Source organism: Vanellus vanellus, assembly GCF_965231255.1.
Source record: "Vanellus vanellus genome assembly, chromosome: 1".
NCBI classification, from domain to species: Eukaryota; Metazoa; Chordata; class Aves; order Charadriiformes; family Charadriidae; genus Vanellus; species Vanellus vanellus.
The window spans coordinates 62,017,064-62,044,234 of NC_138905.1; the positions used below are offsets into that span (position 1 = coordinate 62,017,064).

At 39.1% G+C, this 27,171-nt stretch overlaps 1 protein-coding gene across 1 annotated transcript; it reads right to left on the reverse strand.

Moving 5' to 3' along the window:
• Positions 1-26,936, reverse strand: TXNRD1 (thioredoxin reductase 1). The gene is made up of 14 exons (XM_082498141.1): positions 26,886-26,936; positions 24,578-24,694; positions 21,087-21,159; positions 20,853-20,972; positions 19,937-20,079; positions 19,693-19,808; positions 17,671-17,896; positions 14,908-15,000; positions 13,089-13,165; positions 11,284-11,440; positions 8,267-8,374; positions 5,896-5,991; positions 3,543-3,677; positions 1-266 (listed from the first exon to the last, which is right to left on the reverse strand). The coding sequence occupies exons 2-14, from the start codon at positions 24,662-24,664 to the stop codon at positions 204-206; spliced, it is 1,494 nt and encodes a 497-aa protein (XP_082354267.1). The 5' UTR covers positions 24,665-24,694; positions 26,886-26,936; the 3' UTR covers positions 1-203.
• Positions 26,937-27,171: the final 235 nt, after the last annotated feature.

Below are 27,171 nucleotides of genomic sequence, written 5' to 3' on the forward strand. Positions count from 1 at the left end.
GCTAATTGCCAGCCAATCATCGCAAGTGACCAATTCCCACAGTGGTCTTCTCCTTCGGATGGGGGAATGTTCCAGTTAAGATCTACACATTTCTGCAGATGACTGAGGATGACTTATCCCAAAACCTTTCTTCTGAATTGCACAAGTCAGCCACTGCGATGAAAGTCAGTCTCTGGCAATAACAAGAATGGGGGTCTTTAACCTCAGCATCCAGCCTGAAGGGTATTTTCACCGGAACGCTTTGTCACGGACAGCGTAGTGAATACCTTTAGAGAAAGAAAGACAACACTTAGTATGGCAATAATGAATTTTCTCTTCTAGAAGATCAACATGGGCATAATGCTCAAAACCACAGCCATTTCTTAAAGTAATAAAATAATAATGAAAAAACATACATTTAAAATCATTGCCGCTAAATAGCACCCATGCATACAAATACCTTCATTTACCTTATCGTCTTCCTTTTACAGTGGAAAATAAAGAATTAAGGCAGTCACATGGCTTTGTACCGCTTTTTGTCTTAATGCTCCTAACTTTTTACAGTGTGAATGAGCTCATCAATAATAAACTCCAGTCTGTACACCTAATGAGTAAGTGTCTTTATGGCTCAAAGAGAACGTCTTTGTTGGGAAAGTGAAGTTAACCCAAGGCTACTGTATTTGGAGAGAACATAAATTTTGCCTCTGTACCTTTCTAGACATTACAGAAATGTGAAACTGATTGCTGATGTTGGTATTATATCTGGGATCTGTATCCTCTGGACAATAGCTAAGAAACATTTAGTAAATCTGGTTTGAAAAAGTCCAATCTTTACTGCTTTCAAGGGACATTAAAGAAAACAACATATTTGAGAATAATTACTGTAAAATTAAAAGGTATCAAAATTCAAGAATAAAAATTATACAAAACCTTGTTTATTATTAGAACTTTACTATGCAAATAACTGCATAGTTTTGCATACATACAATATAGAAAGGAAAAAAGGAAATCAAACCTACTTCCATCTAAATGGTTCAAAGTTGCAATAATTAGCTATCATCAAAGCCATCTCTCAACAAGAACAAACTTAGCACAGAATAAAGTATATACACATTTCAGTTATGCAAATAACGCGGAAATATCTAAAGATAACGGGGATCTGAAAGCCATACAGTTCTCTAAGTAGAAGCTTTGCTGCGTTAAGGCTGCTAGCCGCTCTTCAGAGAACATCAATAAATGATATACCTCTTCCACCTTCTGTAAGCATGTAAAGCATTACGCACAAATCAGGAAGACAAACGCATGTCTAATATATACGGTGGAAAAGCAGCAATATATTTAAACTATAGTACATGGCTTCAGACAGGGTTTCTGATGCACAGACTGCCAACATATGGGAATCTTCATTTATTATTATTTCACTTTGAAAGACAAAGATTAAAAAGCCCCAAATTTATCCGCTTTCTTCTTGGCCTGACTGCAAGCTCTGGGTGTGCTAGCCAGTTCCAACGGCTGTGTGGACCACACAACTCCCCAGCTCCAGTAAGCCAGCTGGGAGTCATAATTATTGGAAACATGAGAGGTTTTTTGACAGAATTTGTTAGTTATTCAAATGAAGACAAAACCTTAGACCCAATGGCTGGAAAGCCATCATTAGCTAACACGAAGAATCATCCCAGCTTTCAGAAGACACCTTCTCTTCATCACAGATTCTTGATTATACACGCCTGTATTTCAAGCAGCGCGGTACAGTCTAGGCTGACAGGTAATTCTCTGTAAGGCTGAGGTCCCACCAACTCCATGCTCACACTTATGCGTACTTTGCCTTGCAAGAAATTCCATTCAGAACTCATGTCTTCTGCAGAATAAAAAGCTGCTCAAATAAGAGAAGTGAAATCTGGCTCTAATTTGTAAGCAGTGAGAAATGGGACCCTCAGTCTTACAGTCTTCTTCAAGTTGAGTAATACCGTGTTTCATGAGAGACTCTGAGGAATGAATTAGTGCTGATGTCAGTGATGATGTCAGTATTTGACCTTGCAATACTGTCACTTTCCTGCTTAGATCAGATTTAATTTTCCTTAGTTTTTACATTGATGTAAGTTAAAATAATGCCAATATGATGCACCATTCTATTCATGCAGATATGCACAGTCCTCACAAATTCCAAACAATTTTTAAGCATTTTTTTAATCAACGAGTACCATCTTGCACTTTGATTTTTGTTTACTGCTGAAGAGATTAAATTAAGTAACAGGCACAAAAAACCCTTCTGAAGACTGGCACTAAAAATGATTGCTGTTCCCTGGAGCTTTTAAATAGCGTATTTCTCCTGAGCCAATTTCTTCCTCCCCCACTCAAACAAATATGATTATCTGAAATTACCTCCCTAAATTATGTCTAATCATCATTCTATTCAGTTTCAATTTTAGCAGCTCAGATGTCCAGAATAAATTATGACTATCATCCTCTTTTCACACTGCATACGTTAATATCCCCCTTCAGTTCACAGGTTTGAATGCCTCACTCAGAGTTCCCCCTTCACAGGGCGCCCGGTAAGATAAGGACCTTCTACCCCTCTTCAAGGGCTTCCAAGAACACCATTAGGTGATGTTACAGAAAAAAACACAGAATCTTTATTGCAGATGCTTTGTAGGTGATTCAGATTGCTAGCAGTCCATTCCATCAATGGAGTTCATATTATATTGCTTATACTGTACCACTTTGGAAGCACAAAACAGGAGCGGTGGACTTCACTTCTGCAGACCACCGTCCTGATGCTCGCTATTAAACTTTGTAGCTAACACATGCAGGTAAAAACACAGATTCTGAGCAAAGACCTAGAAAAGCACTAGACAGCTTTTGCAGGGATCCTCAGCTCATATAACTGGCCCTAAAACCACGAAAAATCAGGGCCAGTTTTATGTATGTCCATCTCTGGTTTATTCCTGGGAAGAGCTGTCCCCCATCCAGTAGAGAAAATTAGGCTCTTCATTAAAGAGGAACAACAAGACAAACACAAGAAGAAAAAAGGTCACATGGCCTTGTGTACTTCACTTCAAAAGTCAAGTCCTTGAAAGTAGAGAAGAGATCTTGAAAAGGGTAGAATTCAATAGAAATAACTATCACTATTCAATAGAAATAACTGTCATGTACCTGGTCCCAGTTTATAAGTTTACCAGTTTATAAGCCTGTTTTGAGTACAGACATCTAAAAAAAAAATTAGCTTTGACAACCACTTTAGCAGATACAGTATTTGAAGCCTTTATAAATGGATCTTTGAGCAGAAGGAAAATTCTGTACTTCCCAGTAGAGGGAGCACTGGATTAGGGGAGACCATAAACATTTCACAAATTAACACACTAAAAAAAAAAACCCCAGTAATCCCAGATCAAACCTAAATGTTAGATTTCTAATTATTAAAACCAAATAATTTCCTGTCCTTCCCTCCCTCCTACATTCCCCCAAGTTCCGATCTCTTTAATAGAGCTCTGCTATTCAGATTTCCAACACCTTAGCCCAGAATGCTACGAAAGCTGAGATATGAGGTGACTTCATATACAAACCTCTGCACAGACGGGATGAATTCCTATGGTGCTGTCCAGCTGTTCTTTTGTCAACCCACATTTCATAGCAGCTGCAAACCCTTGGGTGACTTCTCCAGCATTTGGACCAAGGACATGGAAACCAATGACCCTCTCCTAAATACCAAAGGTAATCAAACACAAGCAGAGTCATGCATTCAGTTCTCTTTAGATAATGTGTAAGATTTTCTAACTCAGAGTATATAGTTTCATCAGTTCACAAAACATACCACAAATTAATGTAACCACACAACGTGAACTATCATTAGCACCAACAGATGGGATACAGTGGGTATAATTTTGTTCTCTCTCTGAAAAGGAAAAGATTCATCTAGGAACTCAAGAATCGGCTTCCTTACAAAGTTTTGTGCAGGAGTCCTCTGTTTACATCAACAGCATGCAAATGTAATGCACGCCATAGTCTATAGTTGATTATAGCGTATGTCCAAATTGCAAATATGCATTAAAATTTTATTCGGGCAAGCTATTCCACTCATTCCAGCAGACTGTTTGCTAAGTAAAGATGAGCACCTTGCACAAAGGTTTGCAACATCAGGGCCTATGCTGCGTATCTATTGAAGAACTTTCAGTTTGACTTGCTGGAAAGGGCCACAAGCTAAAGTTCTGGCTAACCAGATGTGGCAAGAAGTCTATCGTAACTAAACTGATGACTACTCTTGTTGCAGTGTTCGCTGTCACTGGGAACGAATATACCTAGAGACTGGCAAAGCAAACTGAAAGACATGCAGTTACACGGACAATACTATTACTTCACACTTCTCACATCTATACTACTGTTCAATTGCAAAATACGTCAAACGGCACATATATCCTCAGCAAACACTCAACAGAACAAGCTGCACTGACTTGACCTGCTTCTCTTAAAGAACAGCTTGCTTCTCTGGGAAAAGCAAGTCTCCTCCAGCAAGTGCCAACTGCTGTGGACCTCAGTGGCTTTCAGGGCATTAATCAGATTTTGCTGAGCATAGATGTAGCCCAGTTGGGTATCAAAAGTTATGTGCTCCTCCCACTAAATATAACATATAAGGGAGCGTGGATACTCAGTACACTGAAAGGTTATTTTTCTTTCAGTAAGCCTGAAGACCGAGATTTGCCACAGGGTTTATTTAAATAAGAAAAGCTATAATTAGGCAATAACTAAAATGGACTTACCCCTATTTTCCTTTAAAAGTATGGACATACATAAAAATAAAACCGAAGTAATGAAACCGAGGTAACTACAGTTTTAAAAAGTTACTGAACTATTTTTCATCCAGGGTAACTTTACCCCTAGATGTTTAAACATGTTCCAAATTTTCAGGACAAGACATGGAAATAAATTAAACACTTTAAAACACCATTAAGCATTTTCATTTTCTTAAGTAACTTTGGATTAGAAACGTAACCATGGGTTCTAAAATAGCTTCCACACTAGTGCAAACTCCTCCAGAAAGAGGAGATGGGCAAAAGCAGACAGGTTTGCAAATTTTACAAAATAGTGATGTGACGCTTAGAAAGACTGCAGGAAGACAAATCTGTGTCTGATGATAAAAGAAAATAGGTAGAATGGATCCAAAATATTTTAAGGACTGATAACTCTATGCCACTATCTTAACAGGAATACATTTGAACAGCATACTATTCTTTATAATTCATATTATTAAAATTAACTAATTTTTTATTAAACAGATAATGATCATTCAGAGACGGGTATATGAATTATTTTAACCAATTAGTAATTTTGCTTGTGCACCAGCAGGTAGTGTGTATTTTGATAGCCAGGAAATTTTATCCTAGTCTAAGGATAATCCTGGCATTATCACCATAAATGAGATTTGTGCAGGCAAGATACGTTAATCCTGTTAGAACGAGCTCAAGAGTTTTATAGACACATGTGGATTTGCAGAGGTTACAAGTTGTGACGGTTTCTGAGTAACCTCAATTTCAGAGAGAAGAATCTCCCTGAAAAGAATGTCCCAGTTTGGGGAGGGGAGAATAAGATAAACCAATAAAACTTCTATCCATTTTTACCTGCATTGATTCGCTCATTTTTCAAAGTTAATGAATACTCTTCGAAATCTCTGCTTCTTATTAAACATATACGGAAGAAGTACAATCTACCAATAGCAACAGCAGAATTTTCTGTTTTACTAAGGGCTATTTTTGTAGAAACAAAAATATTGTATCACTAAAATATATGTATTACATTTCCAAAGGTAGAAAAATTTAAATTAATTTTAATTTGTTAAAAATAACCTAGTTATAGCTGTGGTATCAGCAGTCCCTATGATGAATGCATAGATGCCGTTTTCCCTGAAAGGAAAGATGCACTTACATTATCTTGAATATTGCAAATTATCTTTGCATAGCATCTGTTGTTGTCTCTGGATGGCACAGTCCATTCCAGTGGCCAGAAATGACTATGGTACACCTAGAAATATAACACAGATTAAAAAACACTTGTGTAATTTCACAGCAGAGAGCATGATCTTCCAAAACTGCCGTATTATCTTAAATTTGCCTTGTCTACCTCCAAAGGCAGAGCTTTACTACTGACTGCAATTGCTTTTGGAAATCACACATGTAGAAACTTTCAACAATTGTGACACAGCACAAGGATGAACCATTAGCTAATAACTCTTCATTAGCAATCAGCCATGCATGCAGAATTTGGAATAGTTGAGATCAGGGTGAGACTCACTCCCCTTGATGAATGCCAAAGAAGGAAGCCTCTACAAAACAAGCACTAGTGTCATCCAGTACGTTTACAAAAAAAAAAAAAAAAAAAAAAAAAAAGGCAGCCATACGTGTATTACACTTCCAGACTTCCAGGATGCAGTTCACCATGCTCTCATTAAACTAGACACATACAAGCTTCCCTCATGGACAACTGTATTGCCTCTGGGTCTACCCAGGATAAAGGCAACAATATTTCTCAGAGCAGAAAAAGGGAAGAAATAGCCTCAGAGCCAGGGTTTAGGAGAGATAAGGGCATGCTTTTTGCATGCTCTCTTAGATTATGTATCACTGCAAAATGGAAAGTAAGTTTGAAAAAAACACAACAAAACCACATTCTTCTGTCTGCCCCAGCCAACATCACTGGACAGATATCTAACTGCAGGCAAGGTTGCCTACCCACCTGGATAGCACATATCTCAGAAAAAAACAGGGTGTTTTGAGGCACAGGTCTACCCAGAACTCTCAACAGCTCCCATGACAAGCTAACCTCAGATTGATTACTACTTGAAAGAAGTTTTTAATTGATCACAACTCCAGTAAAATTATGCCCCTTCACAAGCTAGGGGAGACAGCTCAATGTTTTTCCATATTAATGAGGTTACAAAGCATTTATAAGCATCGCTATCTGAAACTGAAATTTAACAGGCCTGAATGACAGATGCAACTCAATAATCCTACAGAAGCTTGCAAAAGCAAATATATGGTGACATGATAGCGAGGGCAGAATACACTAAATTAGGACTTAGCCACAATACAAATGCTTCTGCATGCGAATTTTCAAAAATGGCTTTGAAGTGCGTTTTCCATAAGGAAGGGTCCAGTGTCACACATATAACAGCAAGAATTTGACACACTAACAAAAATTTGGCTGTGTATATACAAACTTCGTGGGGAAAACAGAATTTAAACCCCTGTTCTGTAGCCAGGTTAACAGCACTTAACACACTGCCATTTTAAGTCATATTAATTTAGAACACAGGAAGTTCCGTTCAAATACACAGAAAAACTTCTTTACGGTGAGGGTGACAGAGCACTGGCACAGGCTGCCCAGGGAGGTCGTGGAGTCCCCTTCTCTGGAGATTTTCAAGACCCGCCTGGATGCAGTCCTGAGTAATGTGCTCTGGGCAATCCTGCTTTAGCAGGGGAGTTGGACTAGATGATCTCTCGAGGTCCCTTCCAACTCTGAAAATTCTGTGATTCTGTAATTTCTTTTCTCCATGGTCCAAGTCAAATGATATAACTGACAAAGCTAAGAGGGAGACAAGCTCTTAACTTTATAAGCCACCACTTATCTGCTTATTTTCCCAAATAAACTCCTCAGGTGATCTTCACAGGACATGAAAGTCCAGCTTATTGTCAGACTCCCTCCCCTCATGCTTTCTGTAATGTGGTCTGTACAGTATTTTGTACGAACAGCCTTAGGTACTAAGTGCTTACATGTGTCTAATTTCACTCTTGACCAGCAATCCCAGTGAATGAAAAGGGATCATTCACGTGAGTAAAATTAGGCACACACTTCCTTGCATAGTCAAAATAAACAGGAAAAATGAGCATAACAACATTTGGCTTTATAAAGTAAGAATCATCATGGCAAGGAATTTGCAACACTGTAGCTACAAAAAGCTCCCCTTTGAGATCAAAACCAATGTATTGCTTCCAGCACATACCCAACTTTAATTTATGCTGAAGTATTTGCAGACAAAAATAAATCCTTTTTATTTTTTTTTAAACAAAATATTCCACCTTCAAGCCCTGTTTGCCAAAAATAGAACATATTTGCAACTACAGCTATCGGAACTGGATACTATTTTTATAGCGTGTCTAGGAACTGCCAAGGAAGACAAAAATGTACCTGGTCACCTCCTGCCCCTTACATCAGAACACAGAATGGTGTTTTAATCGACTCTTAACATTATTTTAATTTACAAATTGGGAACGTAAAATCCAGATGAAACTAAGGCATTTACCTCAATGTTTTCCTCTCCAAACTTCTCCACCGCAGTCTCTTCAGAATACCCACAGGCTCCATACTCCAAAGGAGTGAATACAGTGGTTGGAACATTCATATAGTCACACTGTGTGGCATTAAAAAAAACAACCGAACAACACAACATCAGTAATAAAATCAGAACATTGGGTAAAAATTCAGAAGTCTGAAAGATGGGAAGAAAAGTTGGATTATTAATAATTCTGAAAGCTGAATCTTTTTAAATTAAGCTACAGTTTTGGTTTTGTCCCTCTCAAAGGTGTTAACTACAGCAAGAACAGAAAGACAGTTTAAAGCCACACTGACATTGGTATGCACAGATTAAAAAGAAGAGGAAATTCAGTGCCCTGTTTTAAAAACGTACCAGGTCAAACTGGAGATAAAAAGTAGACTGTTCAGCTGCGTCTACAAAGCATGCTATTTTTAGCTGGGGGTGCTGCAGGCACCACCAACATCCAAAAATCATCATCTTTTTTATCAACTGTGGCCTAAGCAATGCCAAAGAAGCAAAGACATGAACTACAGCCATTTGGGGGGACAGCTGGAACTAGAGCTGATACTGTGTGCCTAATCACATACCATCAGAGACAAACATCGATCCCTGACTTCACTGGAGCTTTACAGTGTTCTAGAGGTTCCCTCTGGGCAACCTCCGGGCCTGACCACCCTCACTGTAAAGAAGTTTTTACTTATGTTTAAATGGAATTTTCCTGTGTTGCAGTTTGAATCTATTGCTGCTTGTCCTTGCACTTTATACCACTGAGAAGAGTTTGACTCCATCTTCTTTACTGTCTCCCACCAGGTATAAATATACATTGATATAAGAGCCCAAGCTCCCCAAGGCATCTCTTCTGCCAGGTATAAAAATTCCCAGCTATCTCAGCCTCTCCACATGTGCCAGATGCTCCAGTCCTTAATCATAGTCATGGCCCTTTGCTGGTCTTGCCCTGTCCTTCTTGTACTGGGGAGCCCCAAACTGGACACAAAATCCAAACCTGTCTCACCAGACCCAAGCAGAGAGGAAAAAGTCCCTTCCCTCCACCTGCTGGCAATGCTCTGCCAGGATGCATCTGCAGGATGCAGCCCGAGATGTCACTGGCCTTCTCTGCCATGAGGGTACATTGCTGGCTCACAGTCAAGTTGTCCTCCAACCCCCCCCCAGGCTTTCTCTGCACAGCTGCTTTCCAGCTGGTGGGTCCCCAGCCTGTGCGGGTGCCTGGGGTTACATGTCTCCAGGCGCAGGACTTTGCACGTCTCCTTGCTGAACTCCATGAGATTCCTGTCAGCTTATTTCTCCACCCTGAAGAGGTCCCTCTGACTGACAGCACAAACATTGTGTGCATCAGTCACTTCCCCCCAGTTTTGTATCACCTGCAAACTTGCTGAGTGTGCACTCTGTCTCATCATCCAGATCATTAACGAAGAAGTTAAACAGTCCTGGACCGAGTACCCAACACTGTGGCACACCACTATTGACTGGCCTTCAGCTGGCCTTTGTAATGCTGGTCACAGCTCTTTAAGCCTGGCAGTTCCGCCAGTTTTCAATCCACCTCACTGTCCACTTATCTAGCCTGTACTTCATAGGTTTATCTATGAGTATATTATGGGAGACAGTGTCAAAAGCCTTTAGTAGAGTCAAAGTAAACAACATCCACTGCTCAACCCATATTCACCAAATCAGTCATTCTGCCACAGCAGACTAGCAGCCTGGTCAGCTCTATTTAACTTCTAATAATTCTAATTTCTACGGATTTCAACTCTAATTAATTTCCTTTGTGACTGGGGATCAGCTAAGATGCTGCTTACTATTCTCTCCCCACCTATCTGTAACAGTTCATTACATTTCATACAATCACCCTTTCCAGATTTATTACAACGACGACGTAAGCCAGAATCCCATCTAAGTAGTTACTTATTTCTTGGATTCACTGAAAGAGATGATGCTTTCTTTGGCAGCATAAGGATTTTCATACCTTGAGAGACAGTTATCTGGCATAAAATGTAAATTAAGACATATCCGTAGTATTGCAGCAAGAAAAAAAAATCTGGCTCCAGCTATGGTTTTCTTAAACTTTGCCTGGCTGATGTAATGACATTATGCACACTGATTCAGGATTCTGTTACTGCAATACCTGCCAACCTAAAATAAACAGCTCAATCAAGTGCTAAATCTGGCCGACAGCTGAACTTGATATGAATACAGCAGGCTTTAAAAGAGAAAAGCCCTTACGCTCATGCCCTATGGTTATGAAGGTGAGACAAACACCCACATCAATGCTGCTTGGATAACAGTTCTTTAAAGGCGCTCTCCTTTCCTCCTGGTTTAAAGATAAGGTGTTAATGAGTACCCATGCTACTTCTATTCGGACTAGCATAAGTTGGCTGAAACCTACAATTGCACTAGTATGAAACATAAACACTGAACTGCTGAATTCAACTTTCAGGTACAAATACATTCTGACTTACTGGTACATTTGATCTTCCTTTGTGTCCACATTCATTTATAAGCAGAACTATGTATTACATTGAAAACATATGGATGAGAAGTGAAAAAATTAGTGGAAATAACATTGAAAATGAAGAGCATCGCAAACCCCTAGTACGCTCTATTTGGGGACTGTAGGTAGGTTTAGTAAACTGCCTGCGAATCAGAATTAAAGCATGTAATGGAAGGGAATGATTGCTGACTTTTAGGGAAGGCGGTAGAGTTAAAAACAAGTTAAATGATCTCAGTTAATTTTATTATCATTATACTCTGAGAGAAAAATAAAACCTCTTAATAGGAAAGAAAAAGACTATGACTTAATCCGTAAGGTATTAATTTCATCCTGCACGTTTAGCAGAACACATCTGCAGTAATATCTTTGCAAGGGGAAAATTAAAGTGATCATAAAAGCTAATCCTTAAAAGCCTACTGAGTTTTCCATAAACAAGCAGACTTGCACTCTGCACTTAGAGTAGAGCAATGACAGTGTTTTGTGCCAACTGGTTCCTTACCTTACTGGTTGCCCCAGCATAAAGCCTTTGAACTAACAATCTTCCTGCCTGGATTGCCACTGGTGTGAGTTCCAGCTTGTCCTGCAGTATGTCTCCAACCGCATAGATATACGGCACATTTGTTTGCTCCTCATCGTTGACAGGAATTTTTCCTGTTCTGCAATTTGAATTAACAAGAAAAAAGATCTAAGTGTTCTGCTGTGAAGACTGGAGGCATAAAAAGCCTTGCAGGAGTTAGGCCCTTTAGCTTTTAGAGAAAGACACGTATTTGAAGTATGAGGGAAAGAAGTCATATTCACAACCTTACAATCTTGGGCAAGAATGTAAAGTAGGGCAAATTTGACCAAAACTACAGGAATTTACATGCTGGATAAGGAGGCAGCCCGAGAAGTTGCAGTTCATCTCCTGAATCAATTCTTTGGTGACGCACAAATCCTTTCCTTAAACACCCTCTGCTACCAGCTGAGCTGTGTACTGACAACCTTGAGGAATGACAGGAAGAGACGTTATCCCACACAAGCGGTAGGACAAAATAATTTCTCCACTACCGAAATTCCAGTCCAGTGGCTGAAGCAGTTTCTATAAACTCACCCTTCAGGTTCCTACACAGAGACAGGGTCAAGCTGTTAGACACCCTACTTAAGGGACAGCCAGCAAGCTTTTTAGCAATAAGTGTACTGAGCTAATGGAAGTTTTTAATTATTAATATTTCCTACTTCATTAATAAATGAGATAGTGCAGTAATCACTGCAAGAAACACATGTAACAGGGAAACCTAATCAGACAGGCACAGGAATAGTCACACAGTTACTTGAGGGACCAGCGTGATTCCCGTCTTAAAACCGAGCTTCCTCAATTCTGCTCTTATTAACAAATATCCAGTTTATGCTAATAATTTTATAGTTCATTCTATTAAGCTAGTAATACATGTCCTGATACCAGAAAGATGTGCACTGTTCTACAAGACAACATGGGTCTGCCAATTTTGAGTGGACCAAAATTTCCACTTATTTAGAACATCGCAACAATTCCCTTCAGCAACGTCAGCCACTGCGTTCATATATAAGCTGCCCTCTGCACTGTTTTTCCGTAGACTACCAAGTCAAGTTCAGGTCCTGTACCTTTTCTTCAAAGGGAAGATCGGCTAGGCGGCACATGCCCAGAAGATCTTTTAGTTACCAATATTGAAAATGTTACCGATAGCTCCACTCCCTGGTGCAACGACCTCACTACATTAAACATGAAGTGCTCCTCTACCGGACACAGATTGTTCCCAAGGGTTGCTCTAAGGCAAGAAATAAACACCTCCAAAACATAAAACACATTACCAACTCCAACTGTGAGTTTAAGTTTACATTTCAAAATAAACATATAGTAGCATTTACATTAAAAATGTAAACGAAACCCACCACACTAAAAGCCTGTATGAACAAACTGTTCTCTGCCCCCAGAGGTGGTAGGAATAAAAACAAGGAGATGGGAACAAGAGAATACAAGAAACAACTGACAGATCCTAGCAAGCCCAGTCACTGGCAGAAGCTGAGACTGACCTGTGAACCTCGATAGAACAGACCAGATACTTTTGACTTCCATCATTTAGAAACTGACATTTCAGTATCAAAAAAGCAAACGAGGCAGTACAACAGGAGAAAATGCAGCTATCTGCTACACAGTCTCCTATCCAAGTGTATGCAAACAGGAAACAAATTTCTCCTCAAAGCGTTTGAATGTCTATGCACCGCTACCATTGCAACAGCAAACGACACAAGCTCAGCAGTCAGTGGTATACAGACATCTGTCCTTACTTTTCATTGATCTTCACTCCAACTTTGTCCAAACCAATTTTTCTTGTACATGCATCTCTTCCGATTGCTAGCAACACCTGCAAACAGCAATGCATGTTACTGATTTTCTAAAACTTAAAAAGTGCGTTTCGTGTGGCTATATATTTTCATTATATACTAAGGATTAGTTTCTAAGGCTTGGTCACATTAAGATAAATATGTTTGTAACACATTGTACATTTATAGAGTTCAAGACAAGCCACACGACCACCAAGACCTAACAATACCAGGTTTTAATGATAAGATTAAATGCAGCCAAATAGCTTTCCCTGGAAAAATACCCCAAGAGCATTCTAAACAAATTGGTTCGGGTCAGATTCTTTATTTCCTTGCACTTTTATACTGAAGTGTTATACCATATCCCTACCAGAGCAGGTGACCCCAAAATGCTCCAGAAGGAAAGGGCTCTTTAGAAAGGAAACTCACATGCTTAAGCAAATAACAAGAACATAAAATAATATTTGTTTTGTTCAGAAAATATCATTTATTTATATAGGCTCTCAGCCAAGTCACTGCCAAAGTATATTATTTGTTGAATATTATTTGCTTGAATATTTGTTCAGAATGATGGACAAACCAGGCAAAATTCTTACCCATCCTCTCAGCTTGGCTACCTTAACAAGCAATGTAAGTTCCAGCCCATACCAGCACAAGAAAAAGTTCTATGTGCTTTGCAGACTTGGACAACTGCCCAGGTAACTACACAATGCTTCTCACAGACAACTAAGAACTGTGCAGAAGGAATCAGAGATCTGCTTCAAATCTTTTACATAACCAAGCATGTCAGATCTTCAGAGCTGAAGGTCTTAAAGTGCATCACACACAGCTCATAGCTCATAGCTATGAGGAGTGACAGCATCCCAGTGAAAGATGTAGCAGCGATAAGAAATCAGAAGTTTCCGTAATGAAAAGACGGCACTGATTTGCTAGCTAAAAAGCTTTCACTACCATGGACCAGGAAAAATAATATTACAACACTGTGCAACAGCACTGTTATTATTGTTACACTTTCTCATAATATTAGCACTCAGATGCTCTGAGGCATGTCCTTGTTATGGAATGACTGATGCACTATACAGGTAAATGAGGTCACTGGCAAACAGTGTTTACAGTCTAAAACCCCAATGCTGTCTTTATGCATTCCGTGTAGTTCCAAATACTTTATTCACAACGTGGTCTTTATTCTCCTTTCAGCATCAAGGCCTGAGAAAATGAGTGGGGTGAGGGGTGATGGAAACAGTCAATCAAAAATATAATGGCATACCTGCACACTGCAATTTTACTGTTTCAAGTGTGTAATGAAGTTTCCTGACTAACTTGCCACGGGGCATTAGTTGTTTTTGTGAAGATGCTGCATCAACAGGTCTTGAGAAGACATGACACTTGTTTGTTTAGCTCCTGCACAGACCATTGTTTTGTGCTAACTCTAGAACAGCATGCTTTAGTTACTATGAAAGTTATTATAAATCACTACTTATAGTTTATGACAAATATCCCACTGGGGAAAAATCCCGCAACCGATTGCACGTGATCAAGTTCATCTACATGCCTAAGCTAAAACACAGGTTTCAAAAGTATGAAAGTGATCTGCTATGGGACTCATGCCAATGGACTCTGGGACATTTGTCATGTTAATTACCTGTTGATTGTGCGCAATTAGCATACTGTAATGATTAAAATAATTTCAAAAAATCTATTCTATGGATAAAAACACCCCACAAAATCTTAACATTAAATGAAAGGCTATTTCACATTTTTTACATATACAGACAGGACTCACAGTATTGTATTCTCCTTCAACTATTTGGTTGCCCTTTGTGGACTTGGCTGTAACTTTCAATCTTCCAGGAGTTCCTGCCTCAATCTGCTCAACCTACAACATTAGGGAAAAAAAAAAGGGGGGGGGGGGGTTTAGTTTCAAATAAAGATGTGCAAATGTATCTGTCTCAACACATATCTTAGCATTGAAAATGAGTGTTTAACCATGATCTAAAATTCAAGCACTCATTCTAAAGATATTTTCACCTTTCTCTAGATTTGCGATTACTACTTGCATGTTTAAACATTTTGATTTATCTCCATGCATTTACCCTTATGACCAACACATTTCAGTTTATAACAGTTGATTGACAGCTAAGTTCTTGTCCAAACCCACCCACCACGTGATTTGCTAGTATCAACTGGGGACAGAGGAGGTGAGGAGGAAAGAAACTTCTGCAAGACCTGCGAACACCATCAGACGTTTTCTTCAACTGTACCTTGAGGACCATCGTGCATTCCACCCCCAAGAAGCCACAGTCACAGCCCAGCCCTTAGCAGAACAGGCCTTTGCCCTTTTTGAATGATATCAGTCCAACATGTAAAGCTGCCACGGCCTTGCAGGAGAGGGCAGCAGCTGGGTCTAAATGGCTGGAAAAACACCAGCAGCTTAAGAAAAAACCCTCTTCAGAGTTCCCCCAGAGCCAGCTGAAATAAATATTCCTAGTTTTAGTTATGGATCCAGCTGCACACTCTCTCTCAATAATGCAGCAGGTTACAGCCTATTCCAGCAAAGCAAAAAAAACCCCAAACTCCAAAGGTGAATCTTTTTGCAACTCTGCTCTTTCTTCAGAGTAATAAAAAATAGGTTTGTTTAAAACAAAACAAACCCCAAAATACTGCCCCTTCCACACCCCACCCCTTCATATACCAGAAAACAAAATGCAGAAAGAGCAATACCCCTTGCTTTTTTTCCAAACACTCCTTTTCCCTCTGCTAAATAAATCAATGAAACAAGTGAATGGGCTTTGAGGCTGCACAGGTGGATTCTCTTTTATCCTCACTAACGTTGACTGGACTGCAAGGGAAGGACTGGATATCCTCAGCTACAGTCCTTCCCTTCCCCTCCCAGGAACAGCAAGGTGCCCAGCGGCTTCCCACGGCTGGCTGTACATATAAAGGACATGCACGTGCGCAACACTTAACTTCACTCTGGGAAATTTTTAGTGTTCATTCTACAGAAGAAAAAGTACTTTTCAACAGCTGCCCCAGTTCCTACTTCAGTATTTGAAGACAGAAAAAGCAAAAATTTCTGATGAAGTTCTCTTCCCCTTTTTTAAGTTAAAAAAGCCCAGACCTTCTGTGCCATCCTACCAACTTTAAAGGATCACTGTGTTAAAGTGCTCCTATTCAAAGGCAGCATTATTTATAATAGTTCATCTTCTGTCTTCAAACGTCCCAAAGAAGGGTTTTAATAAGCACAACATGCACGACTTCAAAAACAATGTTTGAAAGAGACAAGAAGACCTGTTAAAAACATATCCAGCAATTTAAGTTTAAGGATATGCTCAACTAAAAACAAGGCCAACGATTTCAATAGGAATAAAAGATAAGACGTGTAGTGAAGACACAGAAGTGCATTTTGTGACTAGGGTGATGGGACTCCTCTTCGCAGGGTGCATCTGGAGGAGACCGCTTACCGTTTAGTTGAAATTATCTGCTTCTTGTAAAATCAGCTTCCTTCTTTCCTATCCCCTAGAAGAGCTACAAAAAGCTACATCTGAAATAAAAGCTAATCATCCCTGGTTTTCCTACAACGTGGGATTTCTGCAATGCAAACATGCATAAAACCAGAGTTCCATGAAACGCCCACTTTGACTTCTCACAGCACATCTCTTACGCTCAGTGAGAGGGGGTCAGATCCACAGCGTGGCAACTGGCAAGAGCATTTCTTAATGTGTAAATGAACAGTCTTCACTCGATTTAATGCTTTAATCCCCAAAGTGTTAAACTCGGTAACATGCTGGCTTAACGCCAAACTGCTTAATACATTATTTCCTATTTCATAATAAATAAGCACTAATTATTGAGAAAAAACATTAAGAAAAATACTGTTAGCACCCACTGAAGTCTTTGATAAGGCGATTTTAGATTAGAAAAGCTCTAGAGCTTATCTAATCTGCTTTTCAACCTATATTTGCCTACACATGTACATAGCTAGCTGCATGAGTACTCCTACTGAATTCAAAGAAAATTAAGGACTCTGCCAAGTAAAGAATATAGATGTATACTTATAAAGCCCGTTTACTTTTCTGGATAGTCCACTGGTCCTGGGCACATACACAGTATTTACTGGCTGAGAATTTGAGAACTGGCAATGAAAACTATGACTATTTGTGATGCACTGGCCCTGATCTGCTTAACTATGAGCCTGCAAGAAGTGTCACAGATTTCAGAATAACTACTGAATTTAACTATATTCAACATTTGTAGGACCAGATGAGCAGGAGTAACAACAGTTTTAATGCAACATACACCAACCCATCTAATTCTGATAGAGACAATGAATTCTGGAATCTCACAAAATTTTAATACTAAGACTAAATTGTACCTTTCAATTACGTAAGATTCATGGACTTATTTGGTTTAAAACAAAAACTAACCCATACGATATCCTGGCAGATACTGTACCACAAATTCAACTTTTGTATTTTTAATTTACACCTGAAATCATTATGACAGGTATATTGCAATCAACTGTAGTCATGTGCCACTTTGAGCCTACCTTGATTGGGACAAACTCCTTAATAAAGTTGATTCCATGTTCTTCCATGTATTCACCAATTTTGTTTGCAATATCCTGGTCAAATCCTCTTAAGAGAATGGATCTCACCATCACAGTGACATCTAATCCAAGACCTGCAAGAAATCCTGCACATTCCAAGGCAACGTAGGAAGCTCCAACAACCAGGGTTTTCCCTGGACAGTAAGGCAGAGAGAAAAGATCATCACTGGAAAAAAAAAAAAACAAGAGGGGAAAAAAGAAAAAAATGTTAGAGACAACCAGAAGAATGTATTGTGCTTTACATTTATCTAATTTCTTCTGTAAGAACAGGACTTTATTCCTAATTCCTGCTCACTAAAAAAATCCAACAACTTAATTTTTTGGAAATTCAGCTGGAATACAAGATCAGTACACAACAGATTAAAAAGTTCTAATTAGGAGGACACACACAAAAAAAGAGTATGAAAATTCTGAATCATCACAGAAATTTTTTGTTGTTTTTTTTTTACAGAAATTTAAGACAAATCGTTAAAAAAGGTAGGTTGTTTTTTTTTCCTCTGAATCTTGCTTCAAATATTTTGCTGCAAATTTTAGCTCCCAAGAGCTAAAAAGAAGAGGAAGGAGTTCATCTTTAAGATAAAAATACCATCTTTGCTTCTTTGAAGACTTATCCTTTTGCTAAAGCATTATACACAATGCCAAATATACACAGACGATAAAACAAATTAATGCAAACCACAGTGACAGGCACAGATAATAGTATGAAATTATGGAAACTGTGTTTATTTGCCTCCTTTCCATTTCTTTCAACTGCTTCATCAAGCTACATCAGTTACACCACACTTTGGACCTAGAGTATAAAACCAGGGCTTCTCAAGGAAGCGGGGACTCATGGAGGCATCACGCTTACTCAGCTGAGACTATGGCAGAGTTTGGCAATGCAACTCTCCAAAGATTTAAATACAAAATAAGTGTCTCTTTCTCAGCCAACAACAGCAAAGGCTAAACAAAGATGCTTTCCACAAATATTGTGGTGGAATGAAATGTGATTGTGTAATTAAAGGCTACATCATAGTTCCTATCCCCCAGGGAACCCAGAGAAGATTATACAAACAGTCTCAATCCGATCATCTTCAACACTGGCACTCCTGACTCTTCCACCTTAATGTTATTTTAAAGCACCACTTTACAGGCTATATTATCTGTTACCTTTAATTTCACTACTACTTATTAGAAGGGAAACATATAACATGGTGTTTTGGCTTCACAGGAATTATGCCAGTTATTTATTTCATTGCTATAGGTTTTCAAGCTGAAATTCCAACCTCTGTTTCTACAGTAAGTAATTTAAAAGCTAGTCTGATATTCAAATGCATTTCATCTGCATATCACTTTTTTTTGTCAAAACTGTGCTAGAATTGCTTGGTCTTATCAATTAACCAGACATTTGAAATAGGACTTCCCAAAAGTTGAATTCACTTCACTGAGTAGCTGGAAAAAAATTGGCTTGAGTTTCAAGACTGCCCCAATGCATGAAGACAGATACATTTCAACCAGCTTCACAACATCAACTGCTTTGCAACTCCCCCTTTTCTTGACATTTGAGCAGGGAGGTTTCTTCCAAGCAGACCGCTCTCCATTACCAAAACAACTTCAGTACGTGAACCAAAAGACCATAAGGAATAGGGAGGAAGTGGGTGTACTGGTAACTAGGGCAGAGCTGATGAATTAACTTTATGACAGACACGCACATGATTTACAGTATTCTCAGTTACTGCTGTTGTCAGAAACAGAACCATCCGAGCTAGCCGCCCACAGTCCTGCGATGTCTACTAGACAGCAACGGCTTTGGCACCTTGACATCTGTCTATAGCTGTTCTCCTCCACTTACTTTCCTCTAACAAAAAGTTACATAGGAAAGAAAACCAGCAACCAAGCAGCCCTGCTCATGCTTCACCACTCTCTCTTACAGCTGAAGCATTTACACACAGTAAATGACTTCATATCCCACTCTGGTTTTACCTGCTAATGCAGTATTCCTTGTCTCCAGGTATACCAAGGTAGCGTGGCCGTTCACCAGTGGCAATGAGAAATCTCTCAGCCGTGTACAGCTTCTCAACTCCTCTTTTATTTGTTGCCTGTGGACAAAGTATTAGTCCAAAGTGAATACTTCACAGTCTCACCAAGGGAAAAATTATTCTATTTGAAAAGCATCTCTATTCAGAGAGTACTACAGGAAGACCCAGCAAACGTGGCTAGGGAGTACCTTAACTGTGTGTGGCCCAACAAATTCTCCATATGCATTCTCATACGTGACTTTCTTCTCTCTCAGTGCAACCCGATAGCCCCAGTTCAGTGAGCCAATGTAATTCTGAATAGATTCTGTCATAGTCATCCAGCTGTGTTTGACTGTTAGAAATAAAAGAAAAAGGTTCATCTGTCAGTCTGTCAGTTCTTCTTTTTCCACAGCCAACCTTGTGTTCTCAGACAGATTTTTTTCATGACACAGTCACCTTTGCCTTATTCCTTTTTTATTCCAGGTTAACTCTACTGAAATTCAAAGAATTACATCAGCACAGACAACACAAGAAGTCACAGGGGAACAGATATAACTTAAAACATGGAAAATTTAGACAATGCATTATCAATAGTCTTCTATTGACACATGCTGTGAGCAGGTGACATGGCTCAACAAATGAAGACTATGCATCTGAGAGGTGCCTCTGCCTGTTTCCCACTATGGGATTACGTCCTAAATAAATCCCAATCCTATAACCATGCACATTAGAGCTGCTAAAAGTAAAATTCATCTTCTTATGTAGTAGTGATAGAGATTGAGGAAAGCAAATTCTTGCCTACAATTATGAGTAAGTTTCTAACAGGGGACATTCTGGGGTATTCCCTTAGACGTTGTGTTACATTCAGAAATGGAGTAGTACCTTATTGCTTTTATTCACACAGCGATCTTATCAAATAATACCATGATCAGAAGCTATTAATAAACAGATCAGACATTGCAAGGCAATAAGCCCCATGGCTTTAGACTTGAAAAGCACTTAAGTTTATGTGTAATCTCTCTGAAGTTGCCCAACATGCTTAAGCGCAACAAGCGCTTGACTGCAAAAAGAACCTCTGGATTTTCAGCACAAACGAGAAACCTGCAAATAAATGTTCTTCTTTACCTTCTTCAGTAAACTGCCATCCAAATTTACGTGAATCTTGCAAAGCTTGTCCCAGTAAAGCTGCCTGGTGCATCAATTTTTTAGGTATACAGCCCACATTTACACATGTTCCTCCAAGACCTGAGAGAAAGGAACAGAATGTGTTTTTCACAGCAGTGTGGCTGATCTCAAAGGAGAATCAGTCCCTCTGAGTAAAGCTCCTTTATAACAGGTTTGCAATGAAGAGAAATTTACCCCATGAGTTTCCCAGAGGTGTAGGCATGACAAAGTCCAGCACCATCACTTTCTTTTCATATTTGGCAGCCTCCTGCAAAACAAATTAAATAAGACACGTATCTAAATATTAGAGGTTAAATCTGGAGCAGATGATAACATCATGCATTGCTGAAAAGCTTTGTGACTTTTAATTAAGTAATAATGAATGATTTGCAAGGGAACAGCCAGACAGTCATTAATCTTCTGAATTAATCTGTGCACTCAGTAGGAAAGAAAAGATGAAGGGAAACAAATGGGCATTCATCCTGCTACACAACAGCATGGCGCCAGTTGATACACAGAAGACTCTGGGAGTCAAACCTACTCCTCCATCCTCCATCCTGTCAGTTTGTTCACACTGTGTCCCAAAATGCCATTTAGTTTTAACATATTTAATAAATTCCTCATTCATCCAGTTTTCCCTTCAAAGATGGTTTCTCAAACATTTGTTTGAAACCACATCACACAATGACATAAGCAGCCACGTGGCCAAGTATTACAACGGTGCTTATCCAATCTTTCTTGTAGTAGAAGGGAACGGTCGATTTGGAGTACAAACTGTAGTTGTCAGGTTCAGCTCTTGCTCTTCAGGGTAGTCAACCTGTGGCAAGTTGACTTTACTGTCAGGATGTGCAGGTGTCATCCAGACTAGCATAAAGTGATTGTTTATTTCATGGTATCTCCTCTGAGAAGCTTCATTAGCGAATCTACAAGCAATGTGTGTAAATGATACTGAGAACTGGAATTTCCATACTGATTCCATTATTCCCTTTGCGCTTTTTAAGAAAAATGCAAAAATCAATGGTGATAACTGGTACCAGAGAAAAACACTTAGGTAAGCACTACATAGCTGAGAAACAACAACGACAGGTTCCCCCATGAGATGCAGCAAAATAACTTTGATACTTGGAGTAACCACAACTGTTCTGCATCACATGATGAGTTCTTAGACATATAAGCAATAACAACTACAGGCACAGGATATTACCCTAAGGCCTTGGGTTTGGTTTGGGAGCAGCTAGACAGCCTTCAGCACTATGTTACCAGTAATACTTGTTAATCCAAATAGTTGACAATCATAATTTCAATTTTAAATGAATCTTACTTCATAAATCTTACTTCATGCAAAATACAAATCATATTTCAAACAACGCAGGCTGTAGACACCTTTGGAAAATATTAATGTACTGGATTTCTGCTTCCGATTAAAGGTAAAGGTTGGCCAAGAAACTCATGTCTACCCATTAATAGCACCTCTGAGAAAGTTCCTCAGAAAGGTGCTTAGGGACTGAGCCGTGTTATTAATGCTCCTTTATAATGACAACTCTTACACATAGCTTGAAAGAGCTATACCAGTGTTAGCTAACTACAATGCATGGATCCCCAAGTTCACGCTCAGCTATACGTTCACATAATACAGTGCAGCATTGCATCGCCACCTCAGGAGAGATCACAAACAGATATAAGCGCTTCCGCAGAGTGATATGCCCACAGCAACAAAACCCGCCCTGTAGGCTTCGAAACCTTACTGGGTTGAGCGCAGCACCGCATGAACACAACAAGGTTGCTTAGGGCTGGAGCTGTTCTGTGTGAACTGATTGTGGTGGCCTGGCACTTTGGTCTGGGTCTGTGATTGGGTTGCAGAGAGTCAGCTTGGCAGCGTTTGCACTCACCGTGGAGACAGGCCTCCAAAATAACAAGCTCTGAGCGGAATATAGAGAGGAAAGGGAAGACATGCATACAAAGCTGCATGTGTCATAGTGAAAAGCACACATTCAATCAACCCAGTTAAACTGCTGCAAACCCAAGTGTAGATATCTGGAACTTGGTATAAGAGATGTGTGTTGGTTTGGTTTTTTTTTTTTCCTTTTGTTTTGTTTGGCTTTTTAAAGCACTGTATGTTAATTCACTAAAAGAACCTGAATAATCTAAGTCAGAAGTTTATGCATGTAAAACGGCTTCACATCAACTTCATGAAACTGATTTGAAATACGCACATTACTACTGATAGTGATGTTGGCTTTACTGGTATACCATCTTCTGCCCCACTCCACAATCACTTGAGAACACTAAGAAGCAATATACTTTATACGCTGAGTTGAAGGAACAAGGTAATTTATCTTCCTAGCTACATACCTTTTCTGTCCCACAGCTGAAAAATGATGCAATAAACATCACTGCCGTAGCTTCACAACCTAGCTATATGTATACAACAAAGGAGAGCAGTCTCTTTATGGAAATTTTAACAGATGGCTTTTTATTACTGCAAACTGTTTTTGCATCACTGCAAGCTCCCTTTTACTCTTATTACTCTCTTCTGTCCTAAAACATCCCCATCTTCTAAAAAACAGTGTTTGCTTCTTTTGCAGGTTCTCAGAATTTTTATTGCTCTTATCTTCCATCCTATGCCATGACAATAGTGCCCCTATTGATGGGAAAGCAGTAAACTACCGAAATAGATTATGGACATACAGCACATTACAATTCACCACTCATCATTGCATTCTTACATTATAACAGAAGTTCTTCTAAGGGACCAAGGTTTAGTGTGAATCTAATGCTACACTGAAATATTTTCTCCTAATTTACCTTCGCTCCTCAATGACCTCCTTCACTTCTTGAGAGCACAAGAAATGTCTCCTGTCCGGAAGAATAATCCAGCTCCAGGTCTTGAGCAACAAAATAGTTTTATTTCTCAGTTCACTTCTAAATAGTTAATTCTACCACAGCGAGAAGAGGCAATATGTGCCTAACTACTGATGTAAAGGAGAGTTACTGACTTAACATTAAATTTCAGCAAGTTTCAAATATTTGGGATAATGACAACTCTAAGAGCTCGTATATTCTGCACCACTATGCATTCCTTTAATTAACACTAGATACACTGCTAAAAGCAGAATCCTAACAAAAAAAAAATTATTTGGCTACAGGCAGGAAGTACCAGGCCCTAGAAATGAAGCGTGAGATCCTAACTCTGCTTTAGTATAGGCAAAATCGCCATTTATGCAACTATATAAGCTCAATATCATTAAATCCTCCCCATTGTCAAGAATTAAAAGAACATACACAACTATTTCTGAACAGATACTATTTTCAGATAAAACTAGAAACCTCCTGCTGTTAATTTTGAATAGTTTTAAAAACTTTTTCAATTATGAGTTGAATTTTGATTCAACTACTAGTAAACACTGTTGAGATATCTACCTGCTGTTTTGCAACAGCATCATCTCCCATTAGTAGGGATCAAGTTTCATTCTATTAAGAAGCATACTATGGCATTTTTATATTTTTCTTCTTCAGAATATAAGGAAAAGAATATTGTATAACTGTGGCTAACCTCAAAAGAAATCCCATTCATCAGGCAGAAATGTTATGCCCCTACAGTGTTAAACATACCCAGATCCAAGACATTGAGGATGTAACCCACCTACTTACAAGGAAAGTATAAATCTGTATTTTCCCTCTCATACCTTGGCAGCTGCCAGACCACCTGAGCCTCCACCAATGACAATGAGATCATAGTCGTAGGAATGCGGCACCGACGTATGTCCGTTCATTTCCAGCAGTTTTTTGTCTTCCTTATGTGCCTGAACAGAGAAAACAAAAAGGATTAAGGAACGTTGAAACATTACCTACGGTGCTCAAAAATCAGTATTTTCAGCAGCAAATATTGTGATAAGGGAACATAACTGCACCTGAATTTTCTGAGTTCTGCTTTTAATTAGCTTTTTTAAATTTCATCTTCTTAATCCATCCTTGAATAGCTCAATACCTATTAGATACTGAACTACGAATTTTCTTGTTCATTGGAGCCCTGGGTTTCCTTACAGAGCTTAGTTTTCCACATCAACACAACTCCAGTGCCTCATACTGTATACTCCAGGATGAGATACATACCTGCTGACACAGGCATTCCATTAATTTATTTTATTCTTTTCATCTGCCCTGGACTTCCTTAATTAGTGTTTTTCCCCTCCTCCTGCATACATTAGTAGGAAAATACAACAATCATATACAACTTTGTCATAATCTGCAATTACCAGCCTTACCAACTGAATGAACAGAACTGAATGACAAAAAACAATTTCTGAAAACTACATTTCTGTAACATGCCTGTGTTTATTATTGCTTTGGTTTAGCATTGTAACTAACTTTGGTATCAAATGGATCAAGTGTGATCACTACAGTTACAAGAGAGATTCTTTGGGTTTATTTTATCAGATGACTACTACCACAGAAAAACAACCCACAAGTCCTAAAATGCATTTTGACAGCTGTATGCCACAAAACATTGCATTGTCTTCATATACTTTTTCTAAAATGAGCTTTTGTACTTGATTTGCGGAGCTCGAATTTATCAGGGCTTTGGACCTTCGAGTCTTTGGAGTTGCTGGCAAAATTCTGAATGCCTCTCAAATTGCAGCACAAGATCTGGAGAGTTTAAAAATCCGATTCTTCAGCTGATGCAAATCAGCAAGTATCAGTTAAAGTTATGACAAATCTTTTAAGACCAAAAAAGTAAATTAAGAAACCCATACTTAGTCACTTTACAAATCTGCCTAACTAGGTAGGACTTGATTCAGTATTACTGCAATAATCATGGTAAATGAAAGAAAAAACCCCAAAGTTTCCCTTCTCTTTTCATCTTAATTTTGTTTTGCATTAAGCAGCCCTTTGTGCTCAACCCATTCTACCGTTGCCTTCCTCTGACGTTAGATTATTGCTTCTCTGTAAGTACAACTCTGGCTACCTCAGAGACTGCTGCCAGCGCAGCCACATCCCTAACAAAAATCCCCTATCCCTCCTGCAAATTACACAGCAGCACCAGCAGAAATTCAGACTGTGCATCTGCCTGTAGAAAGTTACATTTTAATAGTATTTCATAACCCTGGGTAGCATGTTAATAGCAGAAACAAAACCTAGAAAACACCTGCGGCTGTTGTGAAGACATCCAAAAATATCCCATCTTCCTTCCTCTTCTCTTCCTGCTCCGCCACCCCAATATATACCCCTACCACTGAATCTACTTTGCGATCAGTTCCCCTTTTTTCTATTTTTCTAACACGGCCACTGGCCAGACTCTAACTTCCCACCGCAATCAGAGCAAGAGTAAATAAAGGAGCATATATTGTATTATAATATGCAGTTTCACTTTAGTTGTATTTCGCGACATAAAATTAGAGAAAGTGTGCCATTCTTTTCCAAAGCACACCACCTTGTTTGCTCAGTGGCAAGAGGATGGTGTGAAGCTTAAGGGTAGATTAACTCTCACACAGTCATCAGACCCAACTAGCAAGAACGGTATCTTTACGATGCGTATAAAGAAACCACAGTACTTACTCATGAAATTTGCTCAGATCACTACTTATATCATGCTACTTTTTTTTCCTTGTAAGAAAAATGCTTTATGTTTTCACATGGATTAAGAAACTTCAACTTTTATTCCCTAGTGTTTGGTTTATTTTTCCTTAGTTCTTCATAATCATTCTTCATGAAAGCATATTAAAAGTTTAGATCAGACAAAGATTATATATATAGATTATATCCTTCCCCTCGGAAACCACCTCCTAGAGCCTCATTCCAAAGCGGAGACGATCATGACAAGCTCCGCTTCTCATTTACTGGGGGGACTTGTTCATGACCATGACCCCATCCTGCGAAAGGATCTCCTCCATTCTTCTCCCAAGAACTACTACAATTTTTAAAAGAAAGCATCCACTCTTTTTATTTTTCATTGTCAAAACTAAATTATAGACTTTAAGATGTATCTCCCCCTACCTTTAAGGTTTTCTCATGATCTCCTATTTGCTTCTCCTGTGCAAAACCCACGGGCTGTGAAGTTTCTGCCGTTACTTCGCACTGCCCTTCTTGTGGCTTCTGTGCTCCCTCTGTGAAATAAAGGATAAAATAATGTAGTGTCTGGAGAGACGTCCTTTATGAAGCCTGGGCTCCTCAAACGAAACTGTCTGGGGGAGTGGCCTAGCAGCTTCATTGCTTCCTCATCAGCGGCATGCCTGGCCCAGGGGAGCATTTCCTAAGGCGACCGACGGATGAGTCATTTGCA

Coding starts and splice junctions, on each gene's coding strand:
- TXNRD1 (XM_082498141.1), bottom strand. CDS start 24,664: ATGAACGGACATACGTCGGTGCCGCATTCCTACGACTATGATCTCATT. Junction 20,080..20,852: donor ATGGCAGTTTACTGAAGAAG/GTAAAGAAGAAC, acceptor TATTTCTAACAG/TCAAACACAGCTGGATGACT. Junction 15,001..17,670: donor AGGAGTTTGTCCCAATCAAG/GTAGGCTCAAAG, acceptor CTAATGTTGTAG/GTTGAGCAGATTGAGGCAGG.